This window comes from Physcomitrium patens, chromosome 15 (genome assembly GCF_059467195.1).
Source record: "Physcomitrium patens ecotype Gransden chromosome 15, ASM5946719v1, whole genome shotgun sequence".
Classification (NCBI taxonomy): Eukaryota; Viridiplantae; Streptophyta; class Bryopsida; order Funariales; family Funariaceae; genus Physcomitrium; species Physcomitrium patens.
In genome coordinates this window covers 495,637-513,887 of record NC_143424.1, presented here as the reverse complement: position 1 = coordinate 513,887, position 18,251 = coordinate 495,637, and the positions used below count along the sequence as shown (strand labels likewise).

The 18,251-nt window shown below is 35.6% G+C and overlaps 2 protein-coding genes and 2 long non-coding RNA genes across 4 annotated transcripts; 2 read left to right on the top strand and 2 right to left on the bottom strand.

Moving 5' to 3' along the window:
- The first annotated feature begins 504 nt into the window (after window positions 1-504).
- LOC149987691 (uncharacterized) lies at window positions 505-2,920 on the top strand. Its single transcript, XR_016506508.1, has 2 exons — window positions 505-1,000; window positions 1,263-2,920. It is a non-coding gene; the product is annotated as an uncharacterized LOC149987691 (long non-coding RNA).
- Window positions 2,533-5,330, bottom strand: LOC112292083 (uncharacterized). Its single transcript, XM_024540225.3, has 4 exons — window positions 5,238-5,330; window positions 4,627-4,707; window positions 3,097-4,470; window positions 2,533-2,924 (listed from the first exon to the last, which is right to left on the bottom strand). The coding sequence occupies exons 2-4, from the start codon at window positions 4,679-4,681 to the stop codon at window positions 2,689-2,691; spliced, it is 1,665 nt and encodes a 554-aa protein (XP_024395993.1). The 5' UTR covers window positions 4,682-4,707; window positions 5,238-5,330; the 3' UTR covers window positions 2,533-2,688.
- Window positions 5,331-9,577: 4,247 nt separating this feature from the next.
- Window positions 9,578-12,245, top strand: LOC112292551 (amino acid transporter ANT1). The gene is made up of 3 exons (XM_024541145.3): window positions 9,578-9,949; window positions 10,070-10,587; window positions 10,749-12,245. Exons 2-3 carry the CDS (start codon window positions 10,363-10,365, stop codon window positions 11,784-11,786), a joined length of 1,263 nt encoding a protein of 420 aa, XP_024396913.1. The 5' UTR covers window positions 9,578-9,949; window positions 10,070-10,362; the 3' UTR covers window positions 11,787-12,245.
- Window positions 11,865-13,232, bottom strand: LOC141046292 (uncharacterized). The gene is made up of 2 exons (XR_012219104.2): window positions 12,529-13,232; window positions 11,865-12,381 (listed from the first exon to the last, which is right to left on the bottom strand). It is a non-coding gene; the product is annotated as an uncharacterized LOC141046292 (long non-coding RNA).
- Between the last annotated feature and the right edge of the window lie 5,019 nt (window positions 13,233-18,251).

Here is an 18,251-nt window from a genome sequence, read left to right as displayed (position 1 = left end):
TTTATCTATTTTTAAACATTTAAAAAATATATTTCTATCATTGTACACTTGAAACTTATCACTTTTTCTTTTTTATATTTGGAAGGGCATAGGATCCTAACTGACTTATTGAAATAAATAGATTCAAAAAATTTGAAGCTAAAAATATTTTATGTTGTGCATTCTATTTTGTACAAGTATTTGAATATTTTATTTCAGGGTTTCAACAATGTACATCACCAAGAAGATTCATGCCAGTGCTGGTTTTGAAGGCACAATGTAATTACAAGACGGGAAATTGTCTACAAACTGAGACTAAACAATGTATTACCAAAAACATGTGATGTGCTTTCACACATCCAGTGTCAGATTCTAACCTAGTCAAACCTACCGCGGATCGTTGAACATAATTGGGAGTATCCGGGGTACTAGTGTTCTGCGTGTGAGTACGGATGCCAGTTCCACAGAAATATAGAATCCCCTCATTCGCAGGGATTTTGATAAATGCTCAAATGATTAAAATTCAAGCACCGAGAATAAAATATCAACTACAGTTGTGTCTGTACACAATAGAATTATGATTTTGTGTACAGATACTACTGTAGTCGGTAGTTGCGACATCCCGGAAGAAGGTTTTGCCTGTACAAGCTAATGCAGTGACCAAGTATGGAGCTTGACTGGCTGGTCCAGAAGCTCTGGAGCAATCGAGAAGCTGCTTAACATTGCTATAAAGGATCCTTGATCTATGATATCTCCAGTGCTTTCGGTGCTGCGTGGTCACTGGTTTAAGAAGAGCATTAATCCAGACTGACTGATTTATCAATCGGCTGATCATACCCACCTCGGTATGGACTGTCGACATGCTTTGGGAGACATTTAAGTGACTGTTAGTTGAAGTGACGCAATGTTGGCTCTGACCTAGTAGAAGTAACTAGCTGCACTGATATAGATATGTACTCAGTCCAGTTCTTGCGCCCACCGTCATACGAAAACACAAAGTCAACGTTTTATTGCCAATTCGGTAGGTGTTGAGACAATTGAAACATTCGAACGATTCGTTGAATTCTTTTTGTCTGGTTATTGGTTGTGTTTCATAGCTAGACAGTGATACAAAATGTCTTCCAGTGTTTCAAAATGATGTTTTTTACGTGATCGAAATACGTCTTGCAAAAATGTGTATGTAGTGTATGGGTTTAATTATTCATGCTGAGCTGCTACGATTCAGCATTCTCAGCAAGCATGCAAGGAGACTAATACAATACATCATACTGGATCCCATGCAGGGCCTAAGAGCTGATAGTGAGAGTTACAGGTGTTGACCAATTAAATTGATCTCTTGCAGCTTCAGCGTGGGCCTGATCAGTTGTTAAGTGGCGATGAACCGATATGTGTCTAGTGGCAGCTCAAACTCAGGTTCGTATAGCGCTCGTGGCAAAGTCCATATTGATGAGGATGAAAAAAAACGAATAGGAGGGGTTGTTATTAAGCAGTTCAAAATGAAGATTATGGAGATACCGTTGAGAGCCCCATTGGAATCGGCGCGAGACTTTTACCCAATAAACACGGGCTTATTGAAAAACACGATTACATCCTCATCTATTTTGAGGAGAAGGTTGGAGGCTCACAGATAAATCACTGTCTCAAGGCAGAGAAGAATGGAGATACACAGAAAGGTGAAGGGGATACAGGAATATGCCTTTCTCTTGTATCACCCGATGCTGAGCGTAGATCACAAGCTCGCTATGAAACAAGGATCGAAGACCTAGGCTCAGGCCAGGAGGCATGGACTATGGCATCTGTGAATCACGATTCTAGAAGATCACGACCCTTCTTACCATTTGCTGGCTGCAAACTGCTGGAAGTACGCCTTTAACCCTGCCAAGGCAATTTTGGAGTGGTGTAAAAGTAATGCTGTTGATGAGAATGTGCGTATAGTGCTGCAGCACGAGCTCGAGAGGCTCACGCCTGTCTAGCGTCCTATGCCGATGGATGTTTTACAAGTGATGGAAAATCCAAATAATCCAAAGAGGGAGGAAACCCATGAGTTGGTCAAGCAGAAATTGGCTCGTAGCGGAACATTTGCCTGAGAATTCAAAAAGGAGATGGGCTTTTGGATTTTTCAGAACGATGTTAAAATGAAACAGGACTAATTCATTTTAGAGGCGATTGTTATCGATCCTAGCTGTTATATTACCACGATAGCAGTGGCAACCGGTACTTCGGTAGCATATTTATCGAGATAATGAGTATCAGTAAGTCTTTTTCTCTTCCTTTTTTGTTTATAATTATTGGTATCCTACAACTTAAGAGTCCATCAAGTTTGTAAGTTCATGCAGTAAAAAAGTTCATATAAACAAAACCAAAAGAGATGAAATATATATTAAAATGCTGCTTATGTAGAAAAGAAAGAATAAAACAATCATAGAGGTTAATGCCTTCAAACAGTGTGTAAAAATCGAACCAAAATCAAACGCTAAAAATTGAGGAGAAAGTGCAAATGACACTGATGACAGTAATTTATCACCAATTTAATTTCGGTCAGTTACTCAATGATTTAAATATCGTAGTTGTTTTGAACAATCACTGAAACAGCACAGTGATTATTAACAAAAACTCAAATATTCACATTTCATGAAACAAAAATTACACCAGGTGTTTCTGCAAGAAACCAAATCTCCATTTACATGATAGATTACTACGCTTCCTTCTCTAGTGGTGCAGCTTCTCCTTGATCTTAGTTATGATTCCCTTCTTGTGAGGTGCAGCACCAGTATCGGTGGCACCATAACCAGATCCGGTCTCGGTCGTATCGTAGTCTGATCCAAGTCCGGTTTTGTTATCAATCGGGTCTTCAAATCCTTTTCCCCTCCTCTCATCGTAATCAGTGTCGTGATGGCCCAATCCAGTGACACCGCTATCGTTACCGTGATGGCCAAGATCAGTAACTGCATCGACACCACATTACCATCAATCAAGTTAACACAAAGGAATGAGCACCACCACAACAGCAGAATCACCGATTTTCCAAAACCATGAAGCACCACCAATTTAGCAGAGTTCAACAAGCTGCCTAAACTTCGAAATAAATTGCAAGAAGATATAGCATGGTAGACTCACGATGATGTCCAGCACTCTTGGTCATATCATATCCAGGTTCAACACGGCGCCCGCCTACCATAGTCTCAGGAATATGGCCACTTTGAAGAGTAACATTATCTAGCAGACCGTGATGTTGGCGACCATCGTGTCCAAAACCATGGCGGTCTACATTCTCACGTCCACCTAAGATCGAGGGCTCGTTCACGCCAGTGATTCTGTCTTGCATACCAGGGGGATGGTTGCCATGCACGTAAGCGTCGGTTCCGGTGGGTGTGCGGCTGTCATATCCGGAGTTTGGGCCAGTACCGATTGCGTCCCTCACCTTGTCACCAATTCCCTCGTGCCTTCGGTCCCCATAGGTGTCATAGCCGGGCCGGTTGTTATAGCCAGTGCCGGAATTGGGGCCCATATCAAAGTCATCCTTCGCCTTGTCAAGCATGCCTTCGTGCCTTGGGTTGCCATAACTGTCATAATCAGACTGGTTGTTGTAGCCAGTTCCAGAGTTTGGTCCCATCCCCACAGCGTCTTTCGCTCTATCCACGATTCCCTCTTGCCTAGGGTTGCCATAGTTGTCGTAGCTGGGCTGGTTGTGGTAGCCAGTACCCGAGTGGGGGCCAACACCGACTGCATCCTTGGCTTTGTCCACAATGCCCTCACGATTGCCGTAGTTGTCATATCCGGGCTGATTGTTGTAACCTGAGTTAGGCCCCATACCTACAGCATCCTTCGCCCTGTCTACCACTCCTTCGCGTCTTGGGTTACCGTAGTTGTCATATCCGGGCTGATTGTTATAGCCGGTGCCCGAATTGGGGCCCATGCCGACGGCATCCTTTGCTCTATCTACCAATCCTTCCTGTCTCCGGGTACCATAACTGTCATAACCAGGCTGGTTGTTGTAGCCAGTTCCTGAATTCGGACCCATGCCTACCGCATCCTTCGCCTTGTCCACAACGCCCTCACGATTGCCGTAGTTGTCATATCCAGGCTGGTGGTTGTAACCTGAGTTAGGCCCCATACCTACAGCATCCTTCGCTCTGTCTGCCAATCCTTCATGCCTTCGGTCACCGTAATTGTCGTATCCAGGCTGGTTGTTGTAGCCAGTTCCTGAATTCGGACCCATCCCTACCGCATCTTTCGCCCTGTCCACAATGCCCTCACGATTCCCGTAACTGTCATAACCAGGCTGGTTATTGTAGCCAGTTCCTAAACTCGGACCCATGCCCACGGCGTCCTTCGCCTTGTCTACTAATCCTTCTTGCCTTGGGTTACCGTAATTGTCATAACCAGGCTGATTGTTGTAGCCGGTTCCTGAACTGGGGCCCATGCCTACGGCATTTTTCACCTTGTCCATTATACCCTCTTGCCTGGGATTGCCGTATTCATCGCGATGTCCTACACCATCAGAAGATGGATCGTTAGCGAGAACAAATGAGCTACACCAAAGATTGCGAGGGGTTCCGTGCCGAAAATAAAAGAGACCTTTGAGGATCGTTCATCATCAATCCACGGAAAACAGTGTTTCAAATCGCCGAAAGAACATTTCATTACCTGTACCAGAGCCGACGAGGCCAGTATCTTGCTGTTCTCTTCCGTACTGATTCATGATTGTCGATGATTTCTATATACTCTCTGCAAAAGAAATGGAAGCATTGTTGTTAAGAAATCGCTACATTAGACCACTGTATGCTTCAAATATCCTCGATCCCAAACATGCATGGCAAACAAAGACTCTAATGGAATCTTTAATGGTAGAAAGATCATCACAATTATTTGACGATCGAAAAGTTCTTTAGCAGGAGAAATAGTCTTCGCAATGCTCATTGATTCCAAAAGCAGATCTAACCACAAACAAACATACAGAAGAACTCCCTCTACGGAGAAACATCGGAAACCCAGAGCCCCATCGACAGATCGACCCTACAGAACAAGTCAAATGTGTCCCAACCAGCCTACATTACGCACCAGAGGCTCTCTACATCCACACAACGAATCAGACAGATCGCAAACTAGGTACGAAACTGTGAACCAAGCAACATTGACCTAGCATTTCACAAACTCGCATCGACACGAACATCCTACAGTGGCCGAGAGAGACACACTCACACAGCATGCGACATAATCGCGCCTAACGCCAAAAGGCACGATCGATGGACACTCACCTCCGACACACCGAAAAGTCTCGCGATTCTTCTTCCACGTCTAAAGTGCATACAAGTCCTCTGCAACGATTGTGAGAAAAGATATCAGGTCCAAGTGATAGTGATGAAGGCAGTGTTAGTGTAGCTGGGTTTTTATAAGGCAATGGGGGCAGCATTTGAGGGGGATATTGGGGCAAGGATAAGCACGGCACCAGTAAGTGGGCTATGGAGGAGAGGTGGCACAGGCAGCGTCGCTGCGACACGCACAAGAGTGGTCGCCGCAGCCAGTCCATGGCTGCCAAGCCCCCCAAGTGATGCACATTCCACGTGTCACCCCTCGGCGGGGCCACATGGCGGGGACAAGTGTCCGCGGCCTTACCAACCTGGGTTACTGTGACACGGTGACCCACCTAGTTCCGCGGCTATAGGACCTCCTGTGGTGACGAATTTACCTAATAAAAATGGGATAGATGAGGAACCCAATGAGTCTTCTTTTCAGAGCCTCAACAATCCTTTTTCGTACATGAAATTAGGGTTGTATGACAATTGGGTGGCAATTGGCGAAGATGGGTTTTGAGAATACCTTTCCAAGACTTTTGGAATTGGGTTACCATTTTAATGTTGTTGGTGAATGCAATTTGCTGGGAAAGAAGAGAAAAATTGAAGTTTATTATTATATGTACCAGCAAGATCGATTGTGGAGTACAAAAGATTTATAACATCAAAAATATCTATGCTTTTTTAATCTGGTGATCTAATATTCTAATCTTTAGGAAATTGACTGTTTTTTATATTTATGGTGTCAGTCAGTCTATTTTTTTATTTATTTTTCCTCCTTCACTTTTTAGAATTTTTCAAAATTATCTATATATATATATATATATATATATAGTATTTATCTAAAACATTTTTTTAAAGTCTTTAGAAGCCTCTAAAATTTGCTAGAACCGTCTATTGTCTTTCGAAAGTTTCATAAAATATTTTTTAAACTTCTTAAATTTAGTATTGTATTTAGAAATTTATTAGAATCTTTTATAAGATCTAGTCTCAATAACATACATAAAAAAAGATACAAGATAAGAAATGAGTTAACTTTTGCACCACAAGTTATAGAAGAACTCAAGCACTATGTTGTTTCTAATTCAGTATTTTTTTCCTCTCATAAATTTTAATACTTTTTTCACAATTTATGTTTAACATCATATATCCTGTATATGAATAATAAATTTATTTAATATTCTATTTAGGTGTTTTTACTTTTATAAAAAAAAGAAAAGAATAAAAGAGTTAAGTTTAATAATGTTTTTTTTAAAAAGATTTAAGAGATCATAGTTGTAAATAATAAGATCAATAATTCTAATCTATACTATATTATTTAATAAACATTATCTAATTTTTTTAATACATCTTCTTTCCTTTGAAGTTGACCAAAATTCTTATATTTTCTTTAAGTAAATTTTAATTTTATATATATATGTGTGTGTGTGTTTTTTGTTTTGAAGAAAAAATTTATATTTAAGAAAATTAAATATAATTATATTTATTTCAAGTATAATATTTTTGATTAACAAGATATTTTAAATTGAATAATTAATTTTTTTGAAAGGTTAAAGATAGGTAATTTCTTTTATTGGAATATTATATTATCTTACTAAATGTAAATTAGATTTAGGGAAAAAATTATGTAAATTTATATAGGTTCTCTAGATGACTATAGTTAAATGCCAATAGGATTTTTTATAATAAGAACGAATATCAGTAAAATTTGTATCAACAATTATCACAAATATAAAACACACTAGAGCCTCAAACAGTTTTAGAACATTTTAGAAGCTTTTGGTATATTTTAGATATTTTTATCCATTTTCATAAACATTTAAAATCTTTCATAGTTTACCAAAGTCTTCAAAAAGTTTTCATGATTGTCTCCAATTGCTCCAGAGTTTTCTTAAAATTATGTAAATTTTTAAATTTTAGAAATATTTCATAATTCTTAGAACCTTTATTGTAAGTATTTAATAAACCTTTGTTGCTTTAGTTTTAAAAAATAGGCAAGATAAAGAAATTTCCAAACTGAGCAACATAAATTATACAGAATCCAAGTGTTGACTTATTTTATATCCCTTGTCTAGTTTATTTATTTATTTATTTTTAAGCATGATATTGAATTTCTCAAATATCTCTTCATCTTTTAGTTTCTTGTCATTGTGTCTTTAATATTTCTTAGTTGCATTAACATATGTATGATTTTTTAGTAAATAATTTCTATGAAAAAATAGTAAATATATAATGTTTATGAATAATTTATTCTTAGTAACAATTTGATAATTGTTTATTGTATCTTTTGATACTTTTTATGCATCCATATTTTATTATAATTGGTATGCAAAAATTAAAATTATTATTTAGAAAATATGACTGATATTTATATATTGTGACAATGAAAGACATTGTATAGATACATATATTTCATCAAAAAAAAAATAAATTCTATTAACATTAAATTTAAATTTTATGTATAAAAAGACCTAGTGATGATTTAGAATAATAAATTTGTATGAACATCTCACAAATGTCAAAATTTACAAATTTTAAATTTATAATAATTTGGTATAGTATATGTGTGTGTATGTATGTATATATAATATTTATATGCTAATAGTTAATTTGATGACATTTATGATTATTTTACAAAGTAAAAAAATCACAATCTTAAAATTTTAAAATTTAAGAATCATATCACCAACTTTATATAAATCTTATAATGTCATATAAAAATCTTTACATAACAAGTTTTTTTTTTTTTTTCTAAAATTTTAATTGTTTCTTCAATATAGTGTTTATACATAAAACCATCCATAACATATACTTGTAAAAAAAATTAAGAATTATCTTTAAGATTAATCTATTAGTGTTTCTAATGTTAAACAATGTCTTAATATAATAGATAATTATCAATATATTTGAGATTTTAATTGATTTCTAATTTTGTACATGTATAAATGTAAAATGTTGGCAACATGTACAAGGTAGGAGTCTTGAGACACTGAGGTCAAGCGGGAGCTTCGACGCAGTTGGTGAACGATCCTGCGATGGATTCTGGACACACGCCAACCACGCATGAATGGGATTGTGCCCCTGCACCGCAATCCACAGAGCATTGTCTGCACACTTGTATGTTTTTAACTCTTTGTATGTGTTTTTACTGCATAGCTGCACAGGCACAGGTTCGTGTGCGAACTGGAACATGGTCGACTCTCCCTCCCTCACATGCGCTGATGTCTCTGGATGCATTGCTCCGCGCCTCTTGTTGAGTCCCAGTTTGACAAGTCCACCAGCCACCGACTCGGTCGCTGAGTCTTCTGCTCCGTTTCGTGTCACTTGCTTAGCATTGCGATGGAGTTGAAATCAGAAGTTGTAGTGTCCCTTCTTAAAACCCAGATGTGGTGGACCTAGTTGATTTTTGCTACAGTTGAGATGCCACTTGGGCTGTGTAGAAAAACCGCCGTGGTTGATCCGGGCCAGCGTTGATCTCGTCCAGATTTCGATCGGAGGAATTGGTCCTGTGTTTCTAGCGACAAGAGGCACCTTGTACTTCCATTGGTTCTTGAAAGTGCTTCCTGGAATTGAAAATATCATTCCATTTCAGTTACTCAGCGTGGTGGCTATGTGGGTGTCACTGGTATGTCCCAACAAGCGTCAGAGATCGCTAAGGATGTCATGCATTCGACAGTGAGAAGAGTATCCATTCCTGTGAATGATTCGCAATCTAGCACCATGATATTACTTCTCACACCCTAGTTACAGTTCTGTACGATTTACGACAGTTTCCACAAGTGGCAAGTCCATCTTATAGTAAATTTCTGCAAGGAAACTAACCAAAAGGGCGTGACCCAGGATGCTGTGCCGATGGGAAGAATACACGTATCCTCAGAAACTGGTGTACTTTTCTACACCTTCAACGGATCATTTGTGCTGAAGCATATGTTCGGACATCGACAAAAATAAAATTATTTGGGGCCACGATGACATTAGCGACATTAACATAGCAGTGGTTTCTTGACTGCTTTTTGAGATCAGAGATGATGTGGCGACTGGATTTTTCTCGCGATGCAGGAAGGACAACTTCACATATGAAAGAGCGAGGATTCTTGACCACGTGCAGCGCACCAGGGCTTCGACCAGGTGCACCGAACCGACATTAAGAAAAATATAAACAAAAATGTTTATATGTAAAGACAATTACCCCCATAAACCCCAGTGTGCCATAGTCACTGTAGAGGAGCCCATAAGCAAAAAGCGATCCTTGGAGGAGTATAAAACTAGGGTGTTGCATGAGAATATTTCTGACAGTCGAGGCATCTCACAGGAATGCCATTAGATAAGCTCTGGTCGTGTTCGAAGCTGAGCTAGAGTAGGGGCCACTGGAGGCTAATTGAGCGTGATCCGAGCCTGCAGTTGCGTCATTCCATCACGCGAAGAGTGCTCGAAATTTGGACTTCCACTTGTGCAGCCGAGACTCACTCCCAGTAACGTGATTCGCGACGGGCCTGGGTGTTTATTGCCTACGCATGTGACACGGCGACACATTGCTAAACCGCAGGGGCTCACGTCGCCACCTCTATCTCACTACCAGGAGTGACTTTTCATAGGCTAGCACAGCTTTCGAGACCTGCACATGCGGAAATATGCGGAAACTTGCAACTTCGGCATTAGAGTTTGGACTTTCTGTGGTGCGTCTCCCATTGGTTCCATCGGGGACAACAGTTATCCATTTGCACGACTCCTTATATTACTGAATCTTCGCAAGATAATTGTTGAAGTATTTAATTTGAGTGCATTTGAAATGGCAGATGCGATTTGGGGAGTCTGAGGATCTGCAGTTTTTGTTGTATCAGTGGCGGACTCAGAGTCCTATATAGAGAATTCATTGGCTGAAGAGAGCCGCTTGAGCCATCCGACATCACCAGCGTCGTAGCTCGATTCCATCGCTCAGGAGTTACTACTGGTTGGAGGAGTTCTGAAGCATCTAAATTGTCTCACAGTTACTACAACACTGTGGGAATCCTGATTTCTCCGCTGCAATCAGAGCATCTAGAGTCTGAGGGAGCAATACAGGTGACCGAAGGCCGAAGAGGAGGTGAAGATGGCGCCATTCGCAGGGATGGAACCAGATGAGGCGACCCCCTTGCTAATGCATGCTGGGAGCGGTCAAGCATCGGTGGCGCGCACTGCGGGCAACATCTTCATCTCGATCGTGGGAGCAGGGGTCTTGGGATTGCCTTACACGTTTCGAATGAGTGGTTGGGCTGTTGCTGCAAGCTCCGTCGTGGGAGCGGCCTCCCTTACTTATTACTGCATGCTGCTTCTGGTCAGTATCCTCGTAACGTAATTGCTACTTGCTTTGCACTGATTCCAAATTTGCGTCTAAAGTTCTTTGCGCAGCCAGCTTGTCTTAGTTGCATCTTTATTGTCACCATCTTGGTTTTGGAAAAGAGGGATTGTCTGGATTAGGGTTTGCGTGTTTGGCAGATAGGGTGCAAAGATTCTATTGCCAAAGGCGGTGGCATGCGAGTTCGAACATATGGAGACCTCGGACAGATGGCTTACGGTTCCGCAGGTCGACTCACTGTCGACATTCTCATCTGCGTATCGCAAATTGGTTGTTGTGTTTCCTACCTCATCTTTCTCGGCCAGAATGTGTCGTCTGTCGTTACGGGCTTCACCACCCGCTCCTCCGATTTCATTTTCATCATGATAGTCTTCCAGATCATCCTCTCTACTTTTCGGTCCCTGCATTCCTTGGCCCCGTTCAGTATTTTCGCCGATGTGTGCAACGTCGCAGCTATGGCGTTAGTGATCAAGGACGACCTCCAGAGCGCCAAGAGCTTCCAGGACTTGAACCCCTACACAACCCTAACTGCCATTCCGTTTGCCATGGGCGTTGCCATATATTGCTTTGAGGGCTTCGGCATGACCCTAACCCTAGAAGCCTCAATGAAGAGACCCGAGAAGTTCCCCCGCATTCTGGCGCTTGATTTCGTAGCGATCACCTCCCTCTACTTAATGTTCGGCTTTATCGGATATTGGGCATTCGGAGACTACACCCAGGACATCATCACACTCAATCTGCCGCATGACTTGTCAACTATCCTGGTGAAAGTGGGGCTGTGCATTGGTCTCTTCTTCACATACCCCGTCATGATGTACCCAGTGCATGAAATCTTTGAAATGAAGCTGCTACAGAGCTCGTGGTTTCAGACCAAGGTGCAACCATCCTCCCAGCTTCACTCTCTTCTCCCCATCGCTCTTCGTGGACTCTCAGTGCTCGGGACTGCGATTCTGGCAGTATCAGTGCCGGGATTCGGCATCTTCATCTCTCTCGTAGGGGGTACTGTTTGTGCTCTCCTTGCATTTGTCCTCCCATCCATGTTCCACATGCAGCTCTGCGGCACAACTGCCTCTTGCCAATCTCTCATCATTGACGCGGTGCTCATCTTGCTTGGTGTTTCCTTCGCTGTCTACAGCACTTACGCTGCAGTTGCATCGGTATTCCTCACCCCGTCTTGATTGACTGCCCACTCTGTGATGCTCTCTATATCCCGTCGCAAAAAAATTCAAAAGACAGATTAATTTTTCAAAAAACGACTCAAACGGAAGCTGTAGGAGTTGATTAAGTCGTAATTTGTTGAATTCTCAGCAGATTGTGTTTCCACCTTCAGTGTGAAACATCATGCTTCTGTATTCTTTTTATCAGCCATAATTAGTGTATAGCTTGGAATCGCAGGAAATAATAGTTTAATGTACAGTTCCACTTTGCAAGAGCTGCAAGAGCGGCCATAGCCCAAGGCAAGGGAACCAAAGGATATTGAAACGAGTAATACTTAATCTAGGCCCGCTTCTGTATGTTGTATAGTGTAGGAGAATTTGGCCTATTTAAGTGTACACTATGATTGATTCTCCTCCTTTCCGAGCATATATTGACGTTGAATTACAATTACATATTAATTGAGATTTTCTTCGAGATCACGACGCCTTGCTCAGTTGGGTACACTTGTTTCGGAGTAAACCGATCTGCTGGTTGTCTCGGTCATACATGACTGTCACATGTGCATATGTTATGATGCCCTTCATAAATGCAGTTGTCCTCCTCCTGGAATAGGTCCTTAACAACACCGCCGTGGATGCAGCATGTGGTGATTGCACATACACACACACAAACACACTCCGTCAGTTCCGAATCCGAAGAACCGATTAAAGGTGATCGTTCATCAGTTTCAGATTGAAGCATTGAGAGGGAGGGCCTACTAACTTGGCCAAAGGAATTGTTACTCAGCATTTCGTTATTGAACCATTGGCATGCTTTGCAGATCTAGCACTTCAGGAAACTGCATCATTTCAATCTCAACCAGGCCACATTAAATTTCAATCTCAACCAGGCCACATTAAATTTCAAGCTCAACCAGGCCACATTAAATGCCACAAAGACGAGAATCCTAGGCTGATGCTGCTGAGTGTCGATGAAAATGGTCACTTCCTTGATGTTTGTAAACACATTGTTCGAATGGTGGAGCCGTTCCTGTGAAAGAAAACCGCAACACATGCTAACAAAATGCATCCCGTTGTGCATGTAAATGTGTGTGTGTGTGCTATTTCCTTAAGTATTTTTTGTTTTCTTTCTTTTTGTGTTGTTTCAAAAGAAGTAAAATCTCAAAATTATTTTTTGTATTTAAAGATATGTCTTAATCAAGATTGCAAAAAGTAAAATATTGGATGTGTTATTAGTTGGAATAGTACAACAACAAACAACAAAATTCATTTTTCAACAATTATAAACCAAAAGGAAAAGAATTACAAAAAGATTAGATAAATCTTGTATAGATTATCTTTACAACACCTAAAAAAAAGATGATTAAAAATTAATTAATTCTTTATTCATTGATGTTTATTAAATATTATTACTTATTTTGATTTTGTAAAATAGTAGTATTCAAAAATTACTTCTTTCAATTTTTGCAAATTTGGTCTAATTTAAAAAACTAAAAAAATATTAATGTTGGTAATTCAATTCAAATTATCTTAATATTATTTTTTATAATTAAAATGAAATTTTTAGAAGATATACAAGTAGTGGTCATTTTATTAATATTAGATCAGATCTAAAATAGATTACATCCTAAGAATAGGCAAATTAATCTAAAACATGAAATAGAAAAATTACTATGAAGTATAATTATTTTAAAATCAACAAAATTATTGATGACTTTAATTGTATTAAAAAATATATCTCTTTTTATTAAATACTTTGAATGTGACAAATTGTAACATTTCTAGTGTATATGTCCTAAAATATTGAAAAACATCATTAAAATATAAATATATAAATAAATTTCTATATTATATTTAATAAATATGATTAAAAGAAATATAGGACTCAAACTAAATAAAATTAATAATTAAATTTATAAAAAAGATAAAAAAAAAAATAAGATATTTTCATGCTACATCTTTACATTTATATACTAATACTTTAAACTTTGATTGATAACAAATCTTAGAAGCAATACAACATATACATGATAACTTTAGTTCTTTTTGTATTATATTCCAATTCAAACAAAACATGAGATTTGTTAACAACTAAAATCAACTAATAGTAATTTATAGTGATTTATAGTAATTTATAATTTAGAATATATATATACATCTATATAATTTCAAGTAGAAAATCAATGGATATCTATGATGCTTTAAAAACATTATTTTAAAAATAATCTAAAAAAATATAATATATTATATTTATATGTATATATTTTTAGATAATTATACTAAAAAATAAAAAATAAAAATAAAAAATACAAACTATTTTTTTATTATAGACTAATTCTGTTATTATCACTAAAAATATTTAGATATTTTCTAAGAATTCTAACAAAACTAATTTCAAGAGACTATAATACAAATATATATCTAAATATGTATATATATATATATATATAAAAGATATTAGTGTTTATAAATGTTTATCTATCTAGACAAACTTGACCTAATACTTTTACTAAACATCTTTATTGGATACAAAAATAAAATATAAAGTTTATAAATTTAGATGTATGGTAATTTTATACTCATTTATGTTAAAATTATTGAATTTAATATTTTAATTATATAATATTTTTAGAAATATCCAATAAATATATTAAAACCATATTTTGGTTATAAATTTTTATTCTTAACTACATAATTATTAATAATATAAATACAACTAAATAACTAAATGTAAAAGATTAAAAATAATTCATTAAGATTTTAATTATTTTGATCAAAAAATAAATCTAATATTAACAATACTTCAAATAGTGTTAACTTATATACTATTCTTAATTTAAATATAACTATATGTATACAATTCCTATACCAATTCTTATTATATTATTTCTTCTACCATATTACAAATAAAATCTAACATCTAAAACTTGATTAAATTAAGAAATCAATCAATTGTTATCTAATATAAAATTATCATTAATTTTTTATTTTTTTTATGCACCTAAGAAAATACCTAACATATTGTTGTATATATAATACACTTATTTCAAGTATGAATTTATACAATTTTTTTGTATACAAGAAGCCAAAAATTTCTATGATTTGAGAAAAGAGTATAAAATTTTAAGTATAGATAGATGAATAAATATATAATTATAATAGATAGTCTCAATAGCTTTGTATAAAATATATACAACTTAATACTAATAATAAAACTTTTCTTTATAAAATAAGTATAGATTAATAAAAGAAGACTAACAAAACATCTTACCAAAATTAAAGCATACTTTGTTACTAAAATATTCTAATAAGTTAAAAATTAATTTCCTTACTAAAATATTTGATATAATTAGATATTTCTTGATGCCATTATAATCTAACCATTATATATATATATACATATATATGTATATAACTATCACTACTTATAAATAATTATATGATAATCATTTTAATTTTTTTTAGATTTATTAATTAAATTTAAATAAGAAATAATTTTTTAAAATTAAAATTATTTTTTTAAACTACTAATATTTATATATACATAATTTAAATTTAATATGTCAAATTATAATATTTATTTTCCTCAAAAACTTAATAAATGACAACCAATTTATATCTCATCATAATATACATCAAAGCAAAAGTGATTTTAACTTCATAAATATTATTTTAAAATTATTTTGATCACATTCGGAAATAAATAAATTTATATTGAACATAAGTATGTAAAACCATATTTTTTCATCAAACGCTCAAATTTAACAAACATAGAAGATGTCTTGACTTTCGAAACATTTTATTATATTAAAATTTATTAAAATATTTATTCATGTATTTAACACTTATCAGGACATATCATTTTTATTAAACTATATAAAAACAAATATATTTAGTTTATAGGTGTTACATCTGTATATAAAAAGCTTAAATTATATTAAATATAAAAATCATTTAATCAAAAAATTAAAGACTATATTTATTGTGAATATAAAAATAAAATAAAAAACCATAAGATCAATAAAAAATTAGATTAAATTATAAAAAAGTAATAATTTAAGTAAATTTCATTTTTAAATAAATATTGAATTTATAAAATTTTATTTAGTTTAGACACTAAAATAAATAAGATGCATTCTTACAAAAAAAACTTAATAGGCATCTTAGATAAAAAAAATTAAGAAAATAAACTTTATTAAATAACTATGATACTTCTTTAAAACTTGGTAAATTTTTCTTAGCAATCTAAACAAATCATAAACATCAAAATATAATCTTATTACAAAATATTGAAATAGATAATAACATAATCATATTTTTTTTATAAATAAATTAAAATATAGTTATTATTAATACTATCTATACTACTTCTAAATTCTTTAATAGTGGTTTTATATTTTATCTAATTTGTAATCTCTAGTTGTAAAATAATTATAAAAATATATTTTTTACAAAATTTCAATAATCATAAAATTATATTAGTTACAATCAATGCTAATAAAGACGTTTTTGACAATAAATGAATGACTAATTTATAAAAACCTCTTTAAAAGCTGTACTATTAAATAAAAAATTAAATAGTATTGCTAGCATGTTATCTACAAAATAACAATAACAACTTTCATCAAATCACATTTTATAATAAATCTCCAATTTTTGGCTTAAACTTTAACAAAGATGGAATAAAAATTAGACACTATGTTTAAATTAACATAAAGCATTCATCATTGTCAACATTGCTAAAGTTTTTGTAAATTAAATGTTTAGAGTATTCAAAAATGAAAAATTAAAAATTCCTTAATAATATATGAATAAAAATTTTATGTAAAAAATATCATTATGTATAAGACAATATATATTGTATAATATTTTAATTCTATTTATAAATAAATAGAAATATACATACAAGATGAGGCTACAAGCACACTCCAAGTTGTTGTATACATGCCTATTATGTCTATATACACACCCAAGGCTTTTGATTAGCTCATCCAAATTTTGATCTTTTCAATCAATGCAGGAGGCCCAACTTTTCTACTCTTAATGTGTAATCCATTGTTGTAATCTAGATTGTCTGTCAAATATAGCTTTGTTTGTCAAATGTAGAGTTGTAATCTCCTTGTCTGTCAAATGTAGCTTTGTTTAAAACTTTTTAAATAAAGATCTACCCAATGATTTGGTGAACAAGTCGGCAAGTTGTTTGAGGGATGGTTTGAACAGAACTTGAATTTATTTGCTCTCTATTTTCTCCCTTGAATAATGATAGTGCTTTGAGATATGTTTAGTATGCTGATGAAGAATTAGATTGTAGGCCAATTTAATCGCACTCTTGTTGTCGCAAAAGATAGTAATTGTGTTTGTTTGTTTGACTCCAAGATCTATCGATAACCTGTTAATTCATACCAATTCTCTAGTGGCATCAGACAAGGCTCAATATTCTACCTTGGTGCTCGATAGCGCCACTGCTAGCTGACATTTTGAATGCCATAATGTAGAACTAGTTCCCTGTTGAAACACAAATCCAGTGGTTGAACTCCCGTTTGCTCTATCCCCTGCGTAGTCAAAATCTACATGCCCTACCATGGCCAATTGTTCTCCCTTTACAAATAGTATTCCATGATTTCTTATTCTATTTAGATACCTCCGAATTTGCTTGACCCCTCGCTGGTGTAACAACTGTGGTTACTATATGTATCTGCTGCACACTCCAACGGCTAAGCAGATATCATAGCAGATGTGGATAAGCTGGATTAATTTGCCTACATACCTTCTATAGAGTATGGGGTCGACTTCTTCTTTGCCCGAGTCTATTATCAACTTGGGATGTTCAATCATTGGGGTTGTTACAAGCTAACTGTCAACAAGGCCAAACAGATTTAGGCACTATTCAATGTATTGTGATTGTGTCAATCCCTCCTGAATTAAGTCAAAATTTGGATGCCAAGTATATTACTCCGAATTCTTCTCCAAGAGTAGACATCTCAAATTTAATTTCCAACTGTTGCCTAAACCACCTGATCTATGTTGTGTTGTTGCTGGTGAAGAGGAGGTCATCAACATAAAATAGAAAGAATAGGCCATTTCTATTGTTGTCTTGTATGATGTAAAAATTGTGGTCAATGGTACTTTTGATTAAATTTTGGCATCTTAGCAAGAGTCGATTTTCTTGTACGAGGCGCGAGGCGCTTGACAAAGTCCGTACAGAGCCTTTCTTTGTCATTATACTAAGTATTTTTTTCCTAGCTAGAGAAACCCTTCTAGATGTGTTGTGTACACTTCCTCTTTCAGCTTGCCATAGAGGAAGGTGGTCTTCATATCTATGTGTATTAAGTTCCATCGTCTTTGAGCAACTAGAACTACGACAATTTTGTTTGTTCCCTATTTCACCACTGGAGCAAAAATCTCATCAAAATCTACTCCATGCTACTGTTCAAATCCCCTTGCAACAAGACGTGCTTTGCATTTGTTTAACGATCCATCCCATTT